At 38.4% G+C, this 24851-nt stretch overlaps 1 protein-coding gene across 9 annotated transcripts in view; it reads left to right on the forward strand.

Annotated features, from left to right (window-relative positions):
• Nucleotides 1-24851, forward strand: part of LOC148861602 (protein ALWAYS EARLY 3-like) — a 54880-nt gene that overhangs the window by 26576 nt on the left and 3453 nt on the right. For 5 of the 9 annotated variants that reach the window (XM_088986386.1, XM_088986383.1, XM_088986380.1 and 2 more), the window contains 7 exons: nucleotides 3319-3602; nucleotides 3794-3856; nucleotides 5020-5349; nucleotides 5444-5622; nucleotides 12394-12676; nucleotides 19569-19808; nucleotides 20554-20715. In XM_088986386.1, coding sequence (XP_088842512.1) covers nucleotides 3319-3602; nucleotides 3794-3856; nucleotides 5020-5349; nucleotides 5444-5622; nucleotides 12394-12676; nucleotides 19569-19808; nucleotides 20554-20715 — 1541 coding nt within the window. The remainder of the gene's footprint in view (nucleotides 1-3318; nucleotides 3603-3793; nucleotides 3857-5019; nucleotides 5350-5443; nucleotides 5623-12393; nucleotides 12677-19568; nucleotides 19809-20553; nucleotides 20716-24851) is intronic. The other 4 variants (XM_088986387.1, XM_088986381.1, XM_088986389.1 and 1 more) reach the window with 1 other exon arrangement.

Here is a 24851-nt window from a genome sequence, read left to right on the forward strand (position 1 = left end):
ATTTTAGGCCCATAAGCCTAATTGGTAGTATGTATAAGGTAATTTCAAAGGTCTTGGCAGAAAGAATAAAAAAGGTACTACCATCCTTGATTTCTCCGAACCAAGGGGCATTTATGTCAGGAAGACAAATTATTGATCAGAACCTTATTGCCAATGAATGTGTGGATTACAGAAAAAGACAAGGAGAAAAGGGCCTGATTTGCAAACTGGACTTGGAGAAGGCCTATGATTTGGTGGACTGGGGCTTTTTACTGGAAGTATTGAGAATCAGAGGATTTGGAGAAAGGTGGTGCATGTGGGTTAAGGGTTGTATCACTTCATGCCATTACTCCATTCTATTGAATGGGGTAGCCAAGGGTTTCTTCCCAGCAAAGAGAGGTTTAAGACAAGGGGACCCTCTTTCTCCTTTTCTTTTCACCCTGATAGTTGATGTGTTGAGTGTACATATTACTAAGAGCTAATGCTAGAAATTTGCTTAGAGGGTGGAGAGTAGGGAGGGAGGAAATAGTTGTAACCCACCTTCAATTTGCTGATGACTTGATTCTTTTTTGTGAAGGAGATCCAGAGGAGTTGGAAAATTTAAAGGCCTTGGTAGAGAATTTTGAAAAGGTCTCCAACTTGAGATTAAATTGGAATAAAAGTTGTGTAGCTGGAATTAATAGGCAAGAAGTAGAGGTGACATCTTTGGCTAGATCTCTAGGTTGTGAGGTAAGTGATTGGCTTCTCAAGTATTTAGGCTTACCTTTGGGGGGAAACCTGTGGTCAGTTAGCTTTTGGTACCCAGTTTTGGAAAGATTCTCAAAAAGACTAGCGGGTTGGAAAAGGAACTACATCTCTTTAGGGGGTAGAATCACTCTAGTTAAGTCAACACTAGCAAATTTGCCAGTGTATTTTTTGTTTACCTTCAAATTGCCTGTTAAGATTGCAAACCAGGTTGAAAAAATAATGAGGGATTTTCTGTGGGAACTTGGAGATATTAAAAAGGATCATAGGGTAAAATGGGAAGTGGTGTCTAGAAAGAAAGACAAAGGGGGCTTAGGGATTGGAAATATTAGAATAAGAAATGCAACTTTGTTGGGCAAATGGTTTCCTAAGGAGCATGAGAGTCTATGGCATAAGGTTATAAGACGTATTCATGGAATGGAACGCTGAACTCGACCTAAGGGCTTCGCACTTTTCCTCGTGGAAAGATATTGTTGGTATCTTGCCTATCTTCTCTCCTTTCATCAGGTATGATGCTTGTATGGGTAATAAGATTCTTTTTTTTTGAGGACTTGTGGATTGGGGAATCTCCCCTTAAGGAATGATTCCTGAACCTTTATTCCCTTTATTTGAAAAAATCTCAATTTATCTCTTCTTTTTGTATTTCTGGGGATTCTTGGATCTAGGACTAAGGAGAGGTTTGAGGGACTCATAAGTGGATTCGGCAAATGATATTTTTTCTCTTCTAAGTTCAGTTTTTCTAGATCACTCTTCTCCTGACAGTAGAATTTGGACTGAAACTTCTACAGGTAGTTTTTCTTGTTCTTCGTTTTTCAATGCTTTGGTCCTTCCTTCTAACCTTGTGTCTTCCTTTCCTGTTAAAGAAGTATGGAGCACTCCGGTCCCCCCGAAAGTAAGGGCTTTTTGTTGGGAAGTGGTTCTCCAAAAAATCAATACCTTGGAAGTGCTTTAAAGAAAGAGACCAAATTGGTGCTTGTCACCTCATGTCTGTAGCCTTTGCTTGAGGAATGGTGAGGCGGTGAATCACCTATTAATTTCTTGTCCTTTTAGTGCTCTAATTTGGGATTGGTTCTCCTCTCTCTTTGATTGTAGGTGGACTCCTCCCACAAGCGTAGCGGATTTATTTGACCCTAGCTTTTTCCGACAACCAAGGAAGAAAGGAAGGGTGATGTGGAGAACAATGAGGGCAGCTATCTTGTGGGCAGTGTGGGAAGAGAGAAATAATAGGATTTTCCAAGGGAAAGAAAAATCATCTCCTGAAGTTATTGAAGGGATCACCATCAAGGCAGTACATTGGCTGAAAACTCTTGAACTGTTCAAGGATGTCTCTATAGATGATTTGTTTAGAGGCTGGAGTGTTTTAGCAAGGTCTTCTACTTCATCACCTACCATACAAGCAGTTTGGTCCCCTCCTATGCAGTGTAATGTCAAACTGAACTTTGATGGCTGCTCTATTGGGAACCCCAGACCTTCCGGAATAGGGTGTGTGTTTAGAGATGTGGAAGGAAAAATCCTAGCTTTGTATTCTGGTCCAATAGGTTTTGGGGACTCACTTAGAGCTGAAGTATTGTCTCTCCTCCAGGGGCTCAGATGGGCCAAGCAATTGGGTTTTCAACAGTTAGAAGTGGAGTGGGATTCCAAATTAGTAGTAGGTTGGCTGCAATCAAATAGTTTGGGAACGTGGTCCCTTAGACAACATGTGAGGGAATTATTGAGCCTCACAAGGGAGCTGGGTGCACAAGTGTATTGGTCTAGGAGGTCAGCAAATGCTTTAGCTGACAACCTAGCAAAACAAGGGGTGAATCGGGAGGCTTTGTTTTGTGCAGTATTATAAGTTATTTGTTATTCAGGGGTCACCTTTTACTTTAGAAGGTGACAGTTGTTCCTCTGGTTTTATCTAATGAAAGTTACCCTTTCCTATAAAACGGTAAGGGGATGCTTGGCATAAATATTTTTCTTTAATTGAAATTATGTAAGGGGATGCTTGGCATAAATATTTTTCTTTAAATGAAATTATGTCTTAAAGTTACCATGAAGAAAAATTCACCAAAACAATTTCCAGCTTCACTTCTATCATGATAAATTTCTCTACATGTCCTTTAGAAAAAATCACAGCCCTCAAACACTCTATAAATCTCAACCCCTTTCCATCCAAGGTGACCGTATCTATATCACCAAATTCTTGTTATAATCCAAATTCTATTTCTTTCTTTTAATTCCAAAAGTATTTTTATAGCAAATTCTTCACCACCTAAAAAGAACCAACCTAGCTTCTTCAAACTGGGAACTCTTTCAATGACCATTACTTCCACCTTTTTATCCAATTAACTTCATCTAATGTGATGATGCCATCAAAATCTTTTTGGTCCATTGCTACCTCGACTTCTACATCCACATTACCAACAAGATTCTTCTTGGAATCTCAAAGGGCAGTTAGTTCTGTAGTTTTTGTTCTGAATAGAAGGGCCAAGAACAGAATTCAGGGTGGAATCATCTGACGACATTATAAGTTAAAATGCAAGAATCTTTATATTCATTGCTACTATGAAATTTCAGAAATAAAAACCTGATTTGCTGCTTTATTTGCAATTCCAGAACCACATGTCAAATTCAAGAAAGAAAAGAGAGCATTGGATGTTGAGAAATCTAGTGCACCTGAAGCTATGCCCCTGAAGGAGCAAAGAGACAAATCCAAAATGTCAGCAACTAAAGAGAAAGGACATCAGTCAGTAGCTGCTGTTGGAGTCGTTGGTGCAAAAAGTGCTAAACTGGGAAGAGATTCAGCTGTTGATGATAGTGTTGTTACAGAAACAAAGCAGCGTCCTTTCCAGTCTAGTCCTAAAATGAGAAATAGAAAAAGAAAGTCCTTGGCAACAAAAGTAAGAATTGATTTGGTTTCTTTCAATTGTGCATATTCTTAGGTCTATCTGCTCTCTTGGCCTGCTGTCCACATTTTTGGGCTGTATGGAGTTTTTCTTTAATGACTTTTCTCTGTTATTTATAAAAAATATTCTTAGTCTCTCATATAATTTATGGTGTTTTTTATAAACCTGCCTGATTGATTTTCTAGTTGCAGAGTCCAAAATCAGAAGGTCACAGTGATTCATATCCCAGTGAGCTTCAGAAGACTGAGGTATGCAATTCTTTTTTCTGGTTGGATTAGGATGCTGGAATTTAATGTTTTGCTTGCTGAGCAAGCCTTACTGTAGGTATATCTACAATTTTATTGATCTCCTGCCTAGCTAAAGCATCCGCTAAGCTATTGGCTGACCTTTTGGTCCAAATAAGATATTCCCCCACTTCCCTAGCCAACTGTTAACGTTTCTCTCATGATGTGCCTGTATGTCCAGGAGGCATTTTGTAAATTTCAATCCAGCCTGCCACAACCCTTGAATTCCCTTCCACCAATAAATCTCTCTCTATAACCAAATGTGTTTGCCTAACTCTACCTTTTTCAAACAGCCAACAATTCTGTCCTTACAGAACTCCCAGCCTATAGGTCTGGATAAGATGGCCATAGCAATTCCTTGACTGTTTTTAAAAACTCCTATGCCTGACAGTCTTGGACAACAACCGTCAAAGTTTAAGCTAATGATACTGGTGGGAGCCAAGAGCCTCTGTCTGTCCAATTTTGGCATCTAGAACTTGTCATGTGGAAGTGTAGTACCCAGGGAATTTGAAATTGAGGTTTTACTGAATACTGTCTTGAAAATTAATCCTTTTATATGCTACCGATCATTGGTTAGAGGAATATCTTTGCTGAAGAAGCTACTAAACCTAGATCCCGAATAACATAAGCATGGCATTGGTTTTAAATCTTGGAAAATTTGGCCATTTGAACCCTAAATTTGAAACCTTTTTTTTTATAAGTTTTAGAATGTTGGATCTTATTTTATTATTTTCTATTATTTTATTAACATCTTGGATACATTTAGTTTTGTATATTTATTTTTTATTAATTTTATTTTTATACAACATTTGGCAAACTGAGTTCAGTGAATGTTAACACTTATAGTTTGTTTTGTTTACCATATCTGGAACTGAAATTTAGTGAAATTATACTCCCTCTCTTTGACCCTACCGTGATCGGACATTATCACTGTCAAAGCTGGGGGGGGGGTGTTACTCACAAAGGGCTCTTCCCCTCTACACCATTCTCTCTTGTGATTTTTTTTCCTGTTTAACTTGTCATTTTTTTGGATTTCTGGTGTATTTACTATGTTTTTTATGGTCTTTTGTGGTATCTCGCTGATGCATTGCTGTTTTGGCTATACCTTTTATTAACATGTTTTATAGGCCTTAACGGAAGAAGGAAAGAAATCTGTGACAAAAGGTAAACGGACTAATCAAAGTACTCTTCTGCCAAAGCATGGGAAATTAGTCAAACCTTCAGAACGTTCTTCTTCAAGCACTGATCAGCCAAGAGCAGAAACTGAGTCAGCTGTATCAATGATACAAGTTCAACCTGCAGACCAAGTAAACTTACCAACCAAACTTAGGAGTAGGCGTAAGATAAATCTACCAAAATCATTTATCCCAAAGGAGTTGAAATCTTCTGATAGTTCTGGAAAAGATCGACCTAATATGTATTCATTGTCACTTCATGACAAGACACTTGATTTTAAGGTAAAATATGCTCCATCCTCCATATTTGCAGAATCTCATCTAATCATGTCTTTGTTTTTTAATTTGTTTTTTTACTTTTTTCTTTTATTTGCAGGAAATGCTTTCTCATTGTCTGTCATCACCGATGCTACGTAGGTGGTGTGTTTTTGAGTGGTTTTATAGTGCAATTGATTACCCATGGTTTGCTAAACGGGAGTTTGTAGAATACTTGAATCATGTTGGGTTGGGTCATATTCCAAGGTTAACTCGTGTTGAATGGGGTGTCATAAGGAGGTATTTTCTTATCAGCTTTTTTTTTTTTTTTCTATTGGTTATATGTGATTACATTTAAGTATACAACTTGTAGAATACCAAGAAATAATATGCATTATGTACCAGAGTTTTAAAACTTTCAGCGAAATTTTTTTGATCAATAACGGAATTTCATTAAAAAAGGATGAAAATTATATAACAGAGGAGAGGTAACCTTTCTTACCTCTCCTCACCAGAATTATAAGCATAATACAGATTACAATTGTGCCCAAAACATTTGATTTCTTCCCACCCCTTAGTTTGCTAGTACATCAGCAAAAGCATTAACAGTTCTTTTAATCCAACTTAATTCTACTTCCATGTTTTGTGTTAGGCACTTGATTTTCTTCTCTCACTATTGAACATCTAGAAGCCATTTCCTCCCTTTTTCAACCAATCTATTACCAGTTTTGATTCCCCTTCTATAATCAGCTTGCTCACGTTCATATCCTTTTCCCTTTGTACACCTTCCATAACAGCCAGAATCTCAGCCCTTAACATTTAACTTGATAAAATCATTATCTGGTGGAGTTCAAAGATGTCTTACATCAGTCTTATAACAATCTGAATTAGCCACTTCCTTCTGGTTATTCATAATATCAACTGAAGAGAAGTCAGCAAAAAGCTCCAAAGTCTTCACCCAGTGAATCACTCTAATCAGAGTGGTATCAATAATTCCCTCTTTGCTTCTTTCATTTTCTGAGAAAATTCTGGAATTTCTTTCTTCCCAATTGGTCCAGCTCACTGCAGCTCTTACACATCTCTACAACACTCTTTCTCTTTTCTTAGGCCACCTAAAGAAAGTAGAGGTAAACGGGCTCTGAACATTAGGTGGGGGATCCACTTACACCCAAACAAAGACAAATACCACTCCCAAACAGATTTAACATGGGGGCAGGATATTAATAAGTGGAAGCAAGTTTCTCTGTTAGCCTTACATAGAACACACCAATGTGGGGATAAGCACCAATTGGGTCTTTTAATTTGGAGTTGATCACAAGTATTTTTTCTTTCCTGGAAGACCTCCCAACAGAAGCCGCCAATCCTTGGAGGAATAGGTTTACACAAAACCTCCTTAACAGGAAAGGAAAATCCCAAGCTATTAGAGGGATGGATTAGAGCCTTAAAGAAGGAAGCAAGAGAAAACACCAGAGGGTAAGGGTTCAAATATGACTATCTGAGCTGGATGGACCCAAAATAACCCCTTTAAGGACTTGAAGCAACTCTAACACATCATTTAATTCTGAATCCCTTTCAGCAAAATTAATCTACAATATTATGTGTTCCTTGAAGTATGTGAGAAGATCATAGTGAATGCAAAGATGTTAGATTACAAGATCTTCATGAATGAGGCTTCATTAGAATTACTATAGTTGAACATGCTGGGACCAATTTTCTCAAATAGTCTTAGCCTGTGAATGTCTATATTAGTGGATGTAGCAAATTGTGATACTTGACAGGAAAGACAAAGAAGCCGGCTTTGGATGACCCACATTTTGAGGACTTGGAAAAAGATAATATGATGTTAATATTGCTCTGTTGGGAAATTGGTGATACTACTTTTTGAACAAATGTCAAGATTGAAGGTGAATTTTGAGAAAAGTTGTGTATTGGGTGTGAATTTGGAGGAGGGAGAAATTAGGGAGATGCAGAGGTCTTGTGGTGTGAGGTCTTAGGATGGCCATTGAACCACTTGGGGTTGCCATTGGGTGACAATCCAAAGAGGGAGAGTTTCTGGAATCCGGTGGTGGAAAGATTTGAGAAGAGACTTGTCTCTTGGAAAAAGAATTACCTTTTTCTTGGAGGTAGGATGACACTGATTAAGGCTACTCTAGGAAATTTACTTATTTATTTCCTTTCAGTGTTCAAAATCCCAGTAAAGGTTTCTAACAGATTGGAAAAGATGATGAGTGATTTCCTTTGGGAGCTAGGAGAGGAGAAGAGGGACCATAGGGTAAGCTGGAAGGTGGTGACCAGGAGTAAAAACAGTGGTAGGTTAGGGCTTGGGAACATTAGAGAAAGGAATTTGGCCCTTCTGGGGAAATGGTCGTGGAGATTCCCACTAGAGAAGGAGAAATTATGGGCTAAAATAGTGGTAAGCATACATGGGCTGGAGCTAAATGGATGGGATGCTGGAATCCGGGCTAGGACCACAAGCGCTTTGCCTTGGAAAGCCATTCATGATTTGAATTTTCAAGTAACTCCATAAAATTTTGGGAACAAACTTGGGTGGGGAATGCCCCTCTAAAGGACTAGTTTCCTTCTTTGTATGCCCTATCTTTTTTTTTTTTTTTAAATGAGCCAGTTTCCTCTTTCATCACCCCTTCCTCTTCCAATTATGGGTTTGGTTGGAATTTGGGTCTGAGAAGGGCTATGAGAGATTCAGATCTTGATAGTATTTTGAGTCTCCTCCAACTTCTTGATGATGTTTTCTTAGACCCTGCTAAGGAAGGTTCTAGAATCTGGATCCCCACCCCTATTGGTTCCTTCTCCTGTGCCTCCTTTAAAGTGTTAATCCAGTCCACCAATCCTGTAACCCCCCCCTTTCCTGTTAATGAGGTTTGGTGTAGGCCAATTCCTCCTAGGGTTGGTAGCTTTTGCTGGGAAGCCTTTTTGGAAAGAGTCAACACTGGTGATCTACTCCAGAAGAAGAGAACCAATACTTGTTTGTCCCCTCATTGATGTGTTCTTTGTAAAGCTGATGGGGAGACTGGTTTTCATCTACTGGTGTCTTGCCAATTTGCAAAATCTATTTGGGAGTGGGCTTTCTCTCTGTTTGGGTGTACTTGGAATCCTCCATCAAATTTGCAAAGTCTTTTTGCACCTTCTTTCTTCAGGTGGCGTATGAAAAGGGGAAGGACTATGTGGAGAGGATTGAGGGCAGTAGTCTACTAGTCTTTATGGGAAGAAAGAAACTCCAGGATCTTCTCTGTAGAAGAGAGAAGTGTTGAGATTTGAGGGCTCTGATCCATATAAGGGTTGTACATTGGATGAAATCCCTAGAGCTATTCATAGATTATACAGTGGATGACATGTTGAGGAAGTGGGGTGAGATTGCTAGCTGTACCTAGACTCAAGCAGTAATGAGTGTGTCTTGGACTCCCCCACCTGCGGGTTTCATAAAACTAAACTTTGATGGAAGTAGCAAAAGGAACCTTGGACAATCAGGGATTGGGGTTGTTTCTGCCATGTGCTCAGGCCCAATTGGAGTGGGTGACTCTCCTAGAGCTCAGATCCATGCAGTTATGGATGGAGTCCAGAAAGCTAGGGAGATGAATATCAGAAAACTCATAATTGAATGGGACTTGGAGGTGGTGATAGGGTGGCTGAATAAAGACGATAGTGATTTATGGAGTTATAGCAATGTGCGGAGGAAATTCAGACGACTGGTTCGAGAAATGGAAGTTAAAATCAGTTGGGTAAAAAGATCAGCTAATTCTTTTGTTGATGGGTTAGCTAAACAAGGGGTGGACAGGGATTCATTGTTCTGGGCACAGATGTAATTTAAATCTCTTTTTTCTTTTTCTTTTTTCTCTTTCTCTCTTGTTTCCTTTCTTGGGCCTCAAGCTGAAGTTGGAAGATAAGAAAGTTTGTCTTCCTCTTTGTAATTCTTATTGTGATAATTAATGAATTGTGTTAGTGATAAAAAAATACTGTTCTGTTGGGAAAGTGGTTGTGGAGATTTAATGAGCATACAGATAGTCTGTGGAGATGGTTAATTGTATCTAAGTATGGGTCCAGTAGCAGGGAGTGGGAGACAGCAGAGGTAAGATCTTCCTATGGGTGTTCAATTTGGAAGGAAGTTCAGAAAATTCATCCTCAGTTCTTGAAGGGCATAAAATACAAAGTGGGCTATGGTCATAGGGTGCTTTTATGGAAGGGCTACTGGTGTGGGGATGACCCTCTAATGGCCTTATATCCTGATCTGTTTGAGATTGCAGTACACAAGGATGCAGCAGTTGCTGATTGTTTGGAAAGGCAAAATGGACAGTGTACTTGGAACTCCCAATTCAGGAGGAATTTTAATGATTGGGAGGTTGGTTTCTTTGGTTATTTTGCTTAAGATTCTTTATGATTCAAAGATAACTGGAGTTGGGGAGGATAAAAGGAAATGGCTCTTTGAGAATTCGGGTTCTTTCTCTGTGAAATCGTTCTTTAATTGCTTGTCAAGGGAGGATACATCTCCCTTTCCAAGTGACATGATCTGGATCAGAGCTGCTACCTTCTGAACTTTTTTTTGTCTGGTCTGCAGTGCTGCGCAAGATCCTAACTAAGGACAATTTAGCGAGAAGAGGTTTAGAGGTGGTGGATATGGCTTGCACATTATGTAAGGGAGCTGTGGAGTCTTCTAGCCATTTGTTGTTACACTGTGACTTCACTTACTGGGTTAGGGTAAGACTTCTGGAGTTTTTTTTTTTTTAAAGGTAATGTAATTTTATTCAACTCAGAAATTCAAATACAGACTGAAATTCAGACCCAAGAAGGCAGTCTGAAAAACAGCCGGGGCTACAATCTCCACCAGGAGTCAGACTGAAACAAATCGGGCAAGCTAAGATCTCTGAACTCCCCAGAAATGGAAATCCAAGAAATCAGCTTGCCCACTGCTCTCTGAATTACATCATCAAGACCTTTAGATCTATTACAGAAAACTTTACTATTCCTTTCAGCCCAAATGGACCACAAAACAGCAGCAGGGATTGTCTTCCACATCAGTTTCCCTCTCTTACTTAGACCCTTTGATTTCCAACTACAAAGATGCTCCTTAACCGATCTCGGCATGACCCACCTAACACCCAACGCTTTGAGAAAATGCATCCAAATCTGAAAGGAGAACGGACAGTGAAGACATAAATGATCTGTAGTTTCTGTAGCAGTCCCACAAAGAACACAAGCTGAATCTAGAATTTGAATGCCCCTCCTTAACATATTAGACCTGGAAAGGCATTTGTCTAGAGCCATCATCCAAACCAGAAAATTAGATTTTGAGGGGCTCATAGAATTCCATATCTGTGTAGCTGGGAAACCAGTATGCCTCACACTGCATAACTTAGCATCCATGGATTTCACTGAAAAAACACCATCCGGCTTCCATTTCCATCACTACTTATCATCCCCAAGCACATCTATCTTCTGCTTATGAAGGAGAGTCATCGGCTCCAAAAATTCTTTCAACTCCGAATCAAATAAATTCCTCCTTAAGAGAAGGAACCAAGACACTGAATCCTCAAGCAAAGAGAAGTAATCAGCCACAGTAGCCTCTTGGTTAACAGCACATCTAAAAAGGAGAGGGAAGGATCCAGCAAGGGGGCCATCCAAACACCATGTATCCTTCCAGAATTTTGTTCTATCACCTTTACCCACATTCACAGAAATCCCTTCCCATTAAAAGGAATTTTTTTCATAATTCCTTTCCACAGGGAGTTGCCCCAATTTGGAGGCGGAGCTCTAGTTCTCCAGTTTCCCCATTCCACCCCATACTTGTCAGCAATAAGGGATCTCCACCAAGCATTCCTCTCAACCGAGAATCTCCAAATCCACTTGCACAAGAGAGCAGTATTAAATTCTTCAGTTTCCTTATTCCTAAACCACCTTCAGCTTTTGGAAGACAAACTTGGTCCCAATTAACTAGATGAACCCTGATCTCCTCCTCCGAACCCCTCCAAAGAAAATTCCTCTGAAGCTGCTCCAATCTTTTAGCAACTCCAATTGGGATAGGGATCAGGGAAAGGAAATAAGTTGGCATATTTGAAAGGGTACTTCTTATCAAGGTCACCCTTCCTCCAAAAGAGAGGTATTTAGCCTTCCAAGATGATAATTTCCTCTCCAATCTTTCAATGACTGGACCCCAAGTCGAAGAAGAGAGCCAATTAGCCCCCAAAGGCAGAGCCAAATACTTCATGGGAAGAAAATCAGTCTTACAAGCCAATACCACAGCACACTCCTCTAAGTTACAAACTGCCCCACTGGATTGGGGTTAAATTGTGTTTCCCTTCTGATGTGATGGGATGGATTCATAGAGGCTTGGTTTTTAGGAGGCTTAGTTAAGCAGGGCTGGAAAGGTACTGTGGAGCATCCCCCCCTAAGCAGTTTTCTGGGTAGTGTGGAGTGAAAGTAATAGTAGAATTTTCGAAGGGAGATAGTCTTCAAAAGGGTTCTTAACAGGGTTTTGGGGATGACACACTCTTGGTCGGCAAATCACCCATTGTTCAAAAATAGACATGTTCTATTTTTTATCTTGATTTTCTTTTTGTAAAAAGTTCATAGTTTTCTCTTTTGTTTTGGTGGGGTTTGGCTGATTGGGCATATGACACTTCCTCTGCACAGTTCCTCATTGTACAGGGGCGCTATTGTATTTTGGCTTTTTGATTTTAATGAATTACTTTACCTTACAGTTAAAAAAAAATCATAATGTCCTGGTTATGGAATCCTGACATCTCAGATCAGTTCTACGCCTGGGCAGCCTTTTTATCTTTGTTCATCACTTTCCAAATAGGCTTGGGAAAAGCTTTGCTAATGGCATTATATCACACAATATGTATGTTTTCTATGCAAATATTCTTTGGATGATGTGATGATTGATGATTGAACATTGTACAGTGAACTGTCTGGAAATACCTTGAGTCTCTTATATGAGGTTTTATATACTTCTTTTTATCTATTAAAACTTAAAAGGAAACATTTCTTATTCTTTTTCTTCAATTTCATATACAACTATCAGCAAAACAATTAACATTTCTCTTTCTTGTGTTACAGTTCCCTTGGCAAGCCCCGAAGGTTATCTGAACAATTTCTAAAGGAAGAGAAGGAGAAACTAGAACAATATCGTGAATCCGTTAGAACACATTATGCAGAACTTCGTGCCGGTACTAGAGAAGGCCTTCCTACAGACCTGGCACGACCTTTATCAGTTGGGCAGCGTGTTATTGCTTGTCACCCCAAGACACGTGAAATCCATGATGGCAGTGTACTGACTGTTGATCGTAACAGATGCAGAGTTCAGTTTGACCGGCCTGAACTAGGGGTTGAATTTGTCATGGTAATGCATTCTTTCACTGAATGCTACCTTTTATTCATATTTACATTTATATTGTTAGATCTTAACATTGATTTGGAATGCATATTCTCTTTGCCTTAAAAAAATTGCTCTTTTCAGCCCATGAAATTGATTTTGTTGGAGGTAAGAAAGAAGAACATTGGGCAGACCACAGGCATAATTATTTGTCTGCCTTACTAAAAAAAAGCTAAAATGACATTACTATTAAGCTAAGACATTTTTAAAAGTTACCAAGACTGCTTGTCTGCTGCATGGTGTTTCTATTTCTCCTTTTTAACCCATAAAGGGTCGTATTATATGTTAAAATCAATGTTTTAAAACGCGGAGGCGTGATGCGAGGCGTTCCACCACCTAGAGGCATGAGGTGTAGTTCAGGACGCAAGAGGCATAAGCCTCCTGAACACAAGGAGGCGTAAGCCTCCTTAAGGGGGGGGGGGTTAGGAGGAGGATGAAGAGTGTAGAGAACACTGATGTGGGCCCCACTGGCCCCACTGCAGTGGTCCCCACTGTGTTCGTAGGACAGCATGCATAGTTATTTGTTCCAGTTATAGCATTGTCAGTTTGTTAATTCAGTTGTTATTTATTTCAGCTTTTATTTACTTTATTTATTATGTAAGTACTAAGGGCAGATGTGTCCTTTCCATTATGTACTAAACATAACCTATAAATAATAAGAAAGTGGCGGTGGCAGATCTGTAAGAATCTGTCCTTCCTTTCAACCACTTGTGTTCTCCTGTTTCTCTTCTATTCTCTCTCCTTTTCTCTCATTTTCTCTCCTTTTCTTCTGTTTTGTAAACCTAAAACCTATTAGGATTCAAGACTGATTACAGTCTTGATCTTCTACTAAGAGGAAGGGGGATCTCATTTTTTCTTTTTTCTTTTTTTTTTCTGTCTTTTTATATCAGATGTACATGAGGCGCATTTGGCGTACACCTCAGAGGTGTCAGTGCCTCTGGTCTCGCCTCCAGGCGTACGCCTCCCATGCCTTTTAAAACACTGGTTAAAATATGAACTCTCAGAATCTATGTTACTTGGATGTGGAAAAGGACATAGCTAGATGTGATATTGTATATGGAATCTACACTAAAAATTGAAGTATCCTACATGATATGGAGCCACTGTACAGGTATATTGGTATCTAGCTCAAAATCACTATTTCAACCCATGGGCCTCCTCTTTGCTCTTCTAGAGGTATCATGCATGATATGAACCCTTGTACAAGGGGTGGTGCTCCTGTTCTATTAGGTGTTACAAATACAAGATGGATGCCTTACTATATTTTATGCTGTTCAGGTTAGGTGCCCAACTTAGGATTCTTTGTCATCACATAGGTGAAACCTTGAAAAGTATGATCCACTTATTAGGATACCCTCAAGGGAAGTTAAGCCGTTAGAAATGGTGATGGGGGACTTTTTGTGGGATCCAGGGGAAGTGAAGAAAGGTCATTTGATTAGGTGGGAGATAGTAGAAGTAAGGAAGAAGGGGGTTTAGGATTAGGAAACCTAGTTCTTAAGAATGAAGCTTTACTAGGGAAGTGGTTATGGAGATGGCCTTTAGAGAGAGAGGTTGTGGCACTTGGTGGTGACTAGGATTCATGACTTTTCGGAGAATGGTTGGGATGCTAGGGTATTTCGACAGGCGACTCTTGCAACACCTTGGAAGGCTATACATGGGATCCTTCCCCAATTCCTCAGGTTGGTCCAGTATGATGTCTACTCTGGAAATAATGTTCTTTTTTGGGAAGATATTTGGGTGGGCAACCAACTCCTTAAAGACCTTGATACCTCTCTTTACTCTCTTTCCCTTTATAAAAAAGAGCTGATTCCAAGTTTATTTCTTCCCCGGTTTCTCCTTTGGCATTAAATTTGGGTTCTGAAGAGGGCTAAAGGATGATGAATCTGCTTGTGTTTCTGAACATTTGTTATCACTTGAGTCTGTTTGCTTGGAGATCCCCTCAAACTTTACTTATGAATGTGGACCCCTGCTTCGAAAGGTAACTTTACTTGCTCCTCCTTTTTCAAATCCCTTTGCCCTACTCCTGCACCCTGGGGTTTCCCAGTTAAAGAAGTCTGGACTAGAACTATTTTCCCAAGGATTGCTGTTTTTTGCTGGGAAGTCTACTATGGTAAGATTAATACTTTGAAAACTTGCAAAAGAAGTGACCTAATTGGTGTTTATCTCCCAAGTGGCCTGTTCTTTGTAAAGTTCAGAATAAGGATTGTTAATGGCACACAAAAAGTGGGAGAATTATGGGCAGACACCCTAGCAAAACAGGGGGCAAATAGATCTACCTTGTACTGGGCAGAACTGTAAATGTTTTGTAGTGTTTGCAGATTGGGTTAATGCATTCTGCAACCCTATAACTACTGTACTGCAATATTTCTCTGTTATTAATAAAAGTCATTTTGCTGATCAAAAAAAAAAAAAAAAAAGAGAGGGAGAGTTATGTGAAAGTGCATCAGAGTAGCTCTCTTGTGGACTGTTTGGAAAGGAAGGAAAGTCAGAATTTTCTCAGAAAAGGAAAGAAGATTTTTGGAAGTTAAAGATTGTGTTCTGACAATGGCAATTCAGTGGCTGAAACCTTAAACCTTTTTGAGACCTACTCCATTGATTATCTTTGGAGTAGTTGGTTACTAGTGGCTAATACTTCTATCAGAAAAAACAGATTTATGGTAGAGTGGATGCTAACTGGGGAGGGTTTTATTAAGCTGAACTTTGATGGGAGTAGCCAAGGTAACCCAAAACAACTTCGTTTCTTTTATTAGATACAAACTGGGTAATGGAAACAAAATAAGATTTGGACTGACCTTTGGTGGGGCAACAAACCCTTATCTGACTCTTTCCCTTCCCTGTTCTATCTGGTTAGAGATAAAAATGCCCTGGTCTCCTCAACCATCCAATTGGCCAATCACCAAGTTTCGTACAATTTTAACTTCCATAGAGCCTTAATAGATTCTGAAATCTTAGACATTTCCATCTCCTCTCCACACTCAGAAGTCTTCACCAAAGATGGGAAAAAGAGGAAAGCTCTTTTGGAAAGTAGTAATTCATGTTGCGATGTGGGGAATTTGGGAAGAAAGGAACTAAAGACTTTTCGAAGATAGCTTCTCCTCTTTGAATAGTATTCGTGAGAAGATCTTATCCTTAAATTTCTCATGGATGCTGGTCTACCTAGTGATTTAAAAGGTGTCCCTAGGTGCATAGGCGAGGTGCATTTTATGGTATGTGTTTCACCTAGGTCCCAAGCGGAGTATTTCCAAAAGGCATGCACCTGATGCGCTTGGTGTGCCTTGTCTTTCAGCCTAGGTGTGTGCCTTTTGAAAATATGTGCATTTTTTTCTGATTTTTTTTTGTTTTTTTGTGTTTAGCAGTTGGGCCGGGGGCTCCACCCCTAGACCCTCGATCAAGCCCCTCGCCGAAGTGGAGAGAACCTCATATTTGCTAATGTTTGCTCATTCATTCATCCTGATAAAAGATATTTTTAAAAGACGCTTGAATTTATAAAACCTTTCTTTTTTATAGGGATTAAAAATTTAAAACCCTAATATGGGCTTGTTTGGGCTTGCCTTGAGGGGCTTGATACAAAGGCTGCTTGTAGAATCAAGAATGCATAATGTTTAATATCACATTAGCTATTTGAAGTAATGGAATTGGGAAAAAAAATAAAGAGATTAAGAGTTTACATGCTTGAATATGTTTTATATGTTATGCTTGATTTTATTTTTAAAATTTTATTTTGGATATGTTTTACATGTTATGCTTATGTAATTTAGTTTGAGATAATAGGTTTTTTAAGCATTTATTTTAAAATTTAAGTTTATATTTTAATTAATAATGTGTTAATATTTTAATAATTTGCATTTTTTTAAAATTTTTGGCATTTTTGAAAAATTTGGCTTTTATTTTGAACTTTTTGGATTTTTTTTTTTTTTTTTGCATTTTTGTGCCTTGCTTCAAAAAGGCTTGCACTTTGCCTTGTGCTTCAGGCACAAAATGGCCCTTGCGCTTTTTTTGTGCCTTTCACTTTTAAAACATTGGGTCCACCAACATTTTGATGGTGTGGACAGAGGGGAGTTACGAAGAAACTGGCTGCAGATTCTGCATACTTCTCTTTCCTCTCCAACTTCAATGGCTGTACCTCCCTCCTTGAGGGAGTGTGAGTACCTGTTGCAGTTTGATGGCAGTTTTAGAAAGTTGCTGCTTCCTCCCTCAGCAGCGATTAGAAACTATTTTGGAGACATGTTGTGGGCTTTTAGTGGTCAGGTTCAAGCTGTAGATGCCTCTGAATCAGAAGTCTGCTCCCTTCTAGAAGGCTTAAGGCTTGCTGGGAGGTTCCTTTTAAGTATCATCAAGAAGTCCACTCCCTCTAAAGTTGTAGGAGACTCAAGGAGTACCACCAAGTTGGCAAGAGACTCAGATGGGGGACTATAGAGGTTAGCTCACCTTCTTGCTTGAAATTCATGAGCTGTCTTCTCTGCTGAATTGCACCTTTAGATGGATTCCCCTGGAGATCAATCGAACTGATGATGTTTTAGCAAAGCAAGGCCTGGGAAGGGATTTTTTGTATAGTGCTTACACTTAGCCGTCTTAGTCAATCCAGGCCTTTCTTTTTTGTTTTTTTCTGGCCTGTTTGTACATCTCTTATGTACATCCCTCCCCCCTTTTTTGAATATAAGGTAAGTAGCCAAGGTAACCCTGGACCTTTGGGCATAGGAGGAGATTCTACATGGGCTGAATTGCTAGCTGCTGTACAAGGAATCCAATTTGCAAACCAGCTAGGGGTAGAGCATCTGCTTATTGAAAGGGACTCTCAGGTGGTTGTGGGATAGTTGCTGAATCCGGATTCTGTGGTCTGGGACTATAGAGACCTCCTTAAAAAATCAAATGGCTAACAAGGAATATGAAAGTTAGAGTTCAGTGGGTAGGCAGATCAGCAAACTCGATGGTTGACTTACTTGCTAAACAGGGGGTTCTCGGGATTCTTTATTTTGGGTTACCTTGTAATTCATGTTCCTTTTGATTCTGTGATCAATCTTAAAAGAAAGGTCGCATCTTGTGCCTTTCCTTGGGTTGCCTGTAACTCTTATCTGTTGGATTAATAAAATTTTTATTCATTTATCGGAAAAAAAAGTATGCTCCACTTATAGACCAATGTTAAGAATAGATTTCAGGATTTGAAAGTGAAGATTGAGGGAGAGATTGATTAGGTTCTGTTAGACTGTGACACTTGGTACCCATCTTAGGATTTCAGGCTTTAAATATGAAAGTAAATGGATAAGGAAACATATTGTGTAGACACATGAGCTACCTTATGTTAGGAGTTTATCAAGAAAATGAACCTGTTTTGGATAAGTGCATAGAAGTGCAATTGTTAGAAAATTAAAGAAAAGTGGTTAACAAATGGGATGCAAATTCAGGTTCTTCATCATCATCATCCATGCCTTGTCATATGGGGTTGGCTACATGAATCCTGTTTCGCCAATCCATTCTATTTAAAGTCATATCCACTGTTAAACTGTTAGTGCTTAAATCATTTCATACTACTTCTACCCATGTCCTTTTTGGTCTACTCCAAGCTCTTCTAGCCCCTTCAATGTGTAACAAATCACTTCTTTCAATTGGTGGTCTTCTATGCATGTGCCCAAGCCATCTTAATCTATTCTCTCTCATTTTATCACCTATTTGAGCTACTAGGTTCCTTTAGGTACTTCATTCCTAATCCTATCGTTTCTAGTTTTTCCACTCATCCATCTTCATTCACGTTTCTGGCACATTGATTTTCTAGACATGTTTCTTGATTGCCCAACACTTGGCTCCATATAACATGGCTAGCCTCACAACTGTCTTATGGGATTTTTCCTTTTAATCTAAGTGGTTTTTGCCTATCACATAAAAGTCCAGATGCATCCCTCCATTTTGCCCATCCTGCCCTAATTCTTTGGGTGACATCCTCGTCGATCTCTCCCATGTTATGAATTATTGAACCAAGGTACTGAAAATGGTCACATTGAGTTATTCTTTGATCAAAATGATCACTCTCCCTTTTATTATATGTTATAGAAAAAAATTCATTATGATGATGAAAATAATATGAAAAATTTTCTTTTTTTCATCCTTTTACTATATTATTGCAGACATGCTAACTTTAGGATTTATTACTTTCATTTTTGTTATTTCATTTTGTAAATTCTGTTCTGTTCATTTGATCTCATTCTTTTTGTCCTTTTAAACTCACTTAATCCAAGGGATAGAATCTTTGAAGGCAAGTTTATTATCTCTTATTTCTTCCTTTACTGAGAACACTTGTTGCTAAATAAAAAGAATCTGATATGGATAGGTTCTTTGATTTTAGAAATCTCGAACTATTTTAACATATTAGCCTCATTATTCGTTTTTTCATGTACTTGCAGGATTCTTTTATATATATATATATATTCTCTTTGTTTACTATAACTATTGTTTTGTAGTTTTGTGAACTACTCAATTTAAGTATCTTTGATAATTTTAAATAAATTAATTAATATTTCAATGATGTCACCATTCTGTAATTCATTTCCTTTTATGAAAATACTTGATGTTTTCTCATGAGAACCTAATGAGTCAATACAACAACATCTAGTTTAAAGTATTTCTTGGATGTGAACACAAATTTTGTTACAGCTATGCTTATGAAGTAGGAATTACTGACAGTTCCTTTCTACATTTTATTTGTTAAATTCCGTATTCATCCTCTGCCTCATAAAAGTAATAGTAGGTTAAAAACTTCAAACATGAATTGGTCAGTGGTTTCCTCCCCATAAGGTTAAGGTATAACTTTCTGGCAGAATTATTTGTCTTTGAACTCAATGACATGAAACTTTATCCTTTTTCCCAGGATATTGACTGCATGCCTTCGAATCCAATGGAAAATATGCCTGAATTTCTTCGAAAACAGACTGCTGAAGTTGAAATTTTCAGTGAGAATATCAATGAGCCTAAAGTGATTCGATCCAAAGATCTGAAAAATGGATGTTGCATGAAATTTGCTCCATGTGAGAATATGGAGATCGTAGATGGTTCTTCTCAGATTTCATCTGTGACTTATCCCATGAACACTCTGTTAAAGCAGGCAAAGGTAGGTAGTTGTCATCTCTACGTGTCATTTATCTATTGAATAATTTCTAGCAACATTCACGAAACAGCAAAGGTTAAACTGATAAACTTTTTTAAAGTGAGGATTTATTTGAATAAATAAGCTTGTTTTTAATTTTTAAGTGCTTGTATTGGGTTGCATTTGGCAAGTCTTTCCGTGTGGTCTTTTGGGCATCGGCAAGCTCGAAAGACAGAAAATTGGTCTTTTTCTATTTGGTAGCCAAAAGCTGGTAAGACCAGAAGACGTGTGTGTGGAAACACCCAAAATGACAAAAAATGCCGAATTTCAGGAAGCTTCAATTGAAGTTTTATGGTCTTTCCGCGTGATGAATAGCCTCTAAATGCATTTTAAAAGGCCTGGTAGACCAAGCCACTTGCCAAACGGTCTTTGCCTTTAAAGACAAGACCCCAAAAGCTCAATACGTCTTTTTTTTTATTCTAAAAAGACTTTTCAAAAGGCACTTTAGGTTTTCCAAATTTGGATTGGCCAGATGGATGTATTTGTAAGCTCTAGTGGATAAATTATGTGCAGTTGGATTTTGAACTCACCATGAGTAATTGAAATATCAACAACAAAAATGGTTTAGATACTATTTTTAGATTCACTTAGGGCCCGCCTTGATTTGTTTCTTGATTTTCATGCTCAGAGGAGTGCTCCGAATTGGAATAATTGGAATTTGGAGTTATGTTTGTCAAAATCATTTAAACTCATCATTTTTTTTTTTCAGGAGGACACAATCAATTCCATTTCGCAGGCTAAAGCTGCTGCCAGTGAAATGATTAATGCACAACATGCTAGATACACTCAGCCATTTACTCTAGCACAAGTTCAAGCAAAGGAGGCTGATATACGGGCTCTTTCTGAGCTGACTCGTGCTCTTGATAAAAAGGTTGTACCTCGTAATAATAGGTTTTTAAATTATGTCTATTGCTAAAGTTTGTTTTGTCAACATTTTTACATTGTTATGCAATCATTGTATTTGTACATGACCTTCCAAGGTTAGGATGTTGCTTTACAACTTACAAAAATTATGACTGTAAAGTAATCACAGATTCAAATCAGAAATACCTATAACCAAATTTGATCCATTTATATTTGAATCTTATCTGTAGGGTTCATATTGGATTTGGCTTAGATTCTGATATGGTATACTATTAATAAATTAAGCTAAAATGTTAAAATATTATATGTTATTTATAAAATGAAGTTGAATCTCCACAGACCTCCCTCACCATCACTTATCCAGCTAATGACAGCCCTTTCCATCACAACAGAAGAGATATTGAGAGATGTCGTGGCTCTAAGAGATTAAGACCCACTAACAGAGATCGGATTTCAGCTTCTGCAATACCTGCCTACCCAAACCAAACCAGGTCACCTTTAGCTCTAAGAATGAGCCCCCCAATACCTTCCCTTCTCTGTTGACCTGCAATGCTTCTGCAGCTACCATAAAATTTTGTGTTGAACTCAGAATAAGTTCTAGGAAGAAGAATATGCATGCAGGCAGATTTGAAGAAATCACTCAGAATTTGCAGGAGGTTTCTGTTCTTGTCATCATAGAGATGCCTCTATAAGGCTTACTTTCCTGTATCCAAGGAATAACCATTACCAGAATCCTTCCTCTAAGGCCTTTGGGAGAGGTATTTAAGCTCTCAGAAATTCTTTTGTTATGTTCCTCCCAAATACACCATCACTTATGTTCATTGTGTCAACCAACCAGTTAGAAAGAGAGGACAAAGAGTTTCAGGGGTGTCTAAACTGATTACTTGACCCCCAGCCCAAAGAGCCATATATATTAAATAATTCGAAGAATTACATCAGAGTCCTTGAAGGGCTAAAAGAGAAAAAAGAGAATACAAAATAACCCTTAGGGGGGCTGGAATAGTAATACAAAGAATATGAAAAGAATAAGACTATGTACAGCAGGGACTATAGTAATACAATACATCAGGTTTCTTCACACTTTGGGTCAGGACTATGAAACTCTTTGGAGGTATTTCAGCATGAGATATTATCAAGAATTGGAAAGAAGTGGCTTGTTCAGCTCCTCTTAAATCTGCGCCTAGTCCACTTTGGTCCCCTCCGGTTGTTGGGTTCAGAAAATTGAATTTTGGTGGAAGTAGTGATGGCAACCCGGGCCCTTCATGTATAGGAGGAGTTTTTAGGGATGAGGAAGGAAAAAACATTTCTATGTATTCCATTCCCATTGGAATAGGGGATTCCCCAAGAGCTGGGGTTATGGTGGTTTTGGAAGGGATAATGAGTGCAAAGGAATTAAATATCAGAAAATTGGTTGTGGAAGGTGACTCAATTCTGGTCATTGGCTGACTGAAGAAGGAAGAGAATGGGATCTTGAAGTTCTCAAATGAGAAAAAGAAGTTTAAATGGTTGACCCAGGGCATGAAGATTAAGCTTCAGTTGATTGAGAGAATTGCAAACTCCTTTGCGGATGCACTTGTTAAACAAGGGATGGGTTGAGAGATTTTACCCCTCCCCTTGTTCTGTTGTATTGCCATTCTTTTGTATTCGTTTTAATAAAAGTTCAGTTAATTATCCAAAAAAAATGTTAGACAGTCAAGGGACATGTCCAAAAAACGATAAAATGATATGAACTCATTTGAAGGAACCTAGGAGTAGCTCCAGTAGGTAAGAAAATGATAAGAAGTAGACTAAGATGTTTCGATCACATGCAGTCATGCATTGGCTTCAGAAAAAAAATGCAGTCGTGTATAGAAGAGCATATACAACACCTGTAAGAAGAAGCTGCTTTCATGTAGCCGACCATACATAGTTGGAGATTGGAATAAGGGCTTAGATGATGATGATTTCAGAAGATTCTAGCACTAGGATTCCCACTTTATGGCAACCCCAAGTAATTTATAGGCCTATCCTCTCAACCTTGCAGCCCAAGGTTAGTCCGGGCTCATTCAATTCATCTTGAGAGATGTTGTCTCCAGCTAAATTTCTATTAGACATATTAATCTTCAGCCCATCTTCATAAATTTCTCTTACTCACCTTGAAGCCATGGATCTGATTACGACTGTGGGGAAATCCATTGATGAGAATGGAGAACCAAGCCAACTGAATGCACCCCCTGCATCCATCTAATCCAAATTTCCCCAAACCCTAGCCTCATTGCTTCCATATACACCTTCATACCACTCTATCATACTCCTTTTCAAGGTTTAATTTGCAAACCATATCACGAAATCACTTTCCTTTGAGAACCATTGCTTGCGATAACTAGTCCTAGGACCATCACCAATGAGAAGTGCCTCTACAAAAATCTTATTTTTTATTTATTTATGTTTTCATTTGATGTTTCATAACATGGCCATCCTCTGTTTCATGCACTGATAGGAAACCACCAAAGAATGACCATCGTCAGTTTTGTTTTTCAGATTGAGGTCTTGGTATTTTGGTGACCATCCCCAAACGAGTTAGTGGTGATAAGTCTTTTTTTTCCCCTATATTCATTCTCAGAACCTGGCAAATACAGAATTCTTTCTTTTCTGGAAAATTTTGAGAATGAGAATTTTCTAGAATTGATGCCAAGAGGGACCTTAGTCTTCATCCATTGAAAAAGCACCTCCTTAATTTCATCCTCACTAACACTCCTCTCCAACAACAATCTCTTTTGCTTTGAAAGGGCGCCCTTTCCAATCTACTAAGGAGGGTTTCCAGCATCTATTTGAAGAGTAAAACTTCTTAAAGAACCCCTAAAATCTCAGCTTTGATTTGTATTGGGTCCTCCGCCTCTTGACCTTCCACCTAAAGTTTGCTGATATGGTTTACTCTATTATGCCTTCCATTAGCATACTTATGAAAATAATACATGCTGTTATCACCTTCTTTTATCCACTAAAACCTCGATCTCTGTCTACAATGCACCTCCTCCCTATGTACAGTCTTCTTCCACTCAGCCTGCACCTTGTTTCTTTTTTTAACATCTTCCTTCTCTTGATTCCCATTAGTCTCCTTGAGTCCAATCTTGCAATTTATTTTTGATTCGTAAGTGTTCTTGGAAACACTTACGAATTGCTGAGGACATGGACCAAGCACCATTCAAAATCTATTTTCGTTACACCTGGGAAACCAATTAGGGAACAAAGGTATTAAGAAATGGAGGAAAGAAGAAAAAAATCTTCCAATTTTTCTTGTCAGTTATCTTGTAGAACTGGTATCCAGATCATATATGGAAGTCCTATTAAATTTGATGGATGCTATTTAGGATTTGCTTGGCCTCTTTATGTTATAATATTGCCAGGAAGTCCAACATTCATATGCTTCTGGCTCTTTATGTTTCTTTTAAATCACCTGAATACTAATACATCTTCATGTGTAATCTTTAATACAATTCTGGTTACTGATGGAAAGTAGTTGTCTCCATGCTATATATTATATTTTGGTTACTGATTGAAGTTTTTCCCCTACCTTTTGACAAGCAACAAAAAAAATATATATTATATTTAAGAACTAAAAAATTGGAATGCATTAGACATACAGGAGGGGCATCTAAACCCTGTATCATCATCTAACAAAAAAAAAACTACAGTTATAACAGATACAAAAAGCATCAACTATACAAACTCATATGTAAGAGGGTCAGAAATAAAATCTAACTGATAATGTATGTAAAAGGGCAAATGAAAATGTGCATAAGCAGACATGATCAAAGGTGAAAGCAACATGAATAAACAAGATTACACATCACCACTAATTAAAGGACCAGCAACGGTGCAGAAAATTAAGATACGTAGCCAAACATTGTAGGCTATCTTTGAGCCATCCCTCCAAGATGGAAGCGTCACTACATCAGTGTTCATAGGGTCCAGCGCTCTTTGTTTGTAATGATTGTTTTGGATCTTTTAGCAACCCCCCCCCCCCCCCCCCCCCAAAAAAAAAAAAAGGATGAAATAACAAATACTGAATTTGTTTTTTGTGGTCCAGTAGCTTCTTTCTCAAACTTTGTCTATTCATGTTACTTAGATATGCTTCTCTTCAAATTAATTATCTGAAAGTAA

The sequence above is a fragment of the Nelumbo lutea genome, chromosome 4 (assembly GCF_056320005.1).
Source record: "Nelumbo lutea isolate HS-2025 chromosome 4, American lotus-T2T, whole genome shotgun sequence".
Lineage (NCBI taxonomy): Eukaryota > Viridiplantae > Streptophyta > Magnoliopsida > Proteales > Nelumbonaceae > Nelumbo > Nelumbo lutea.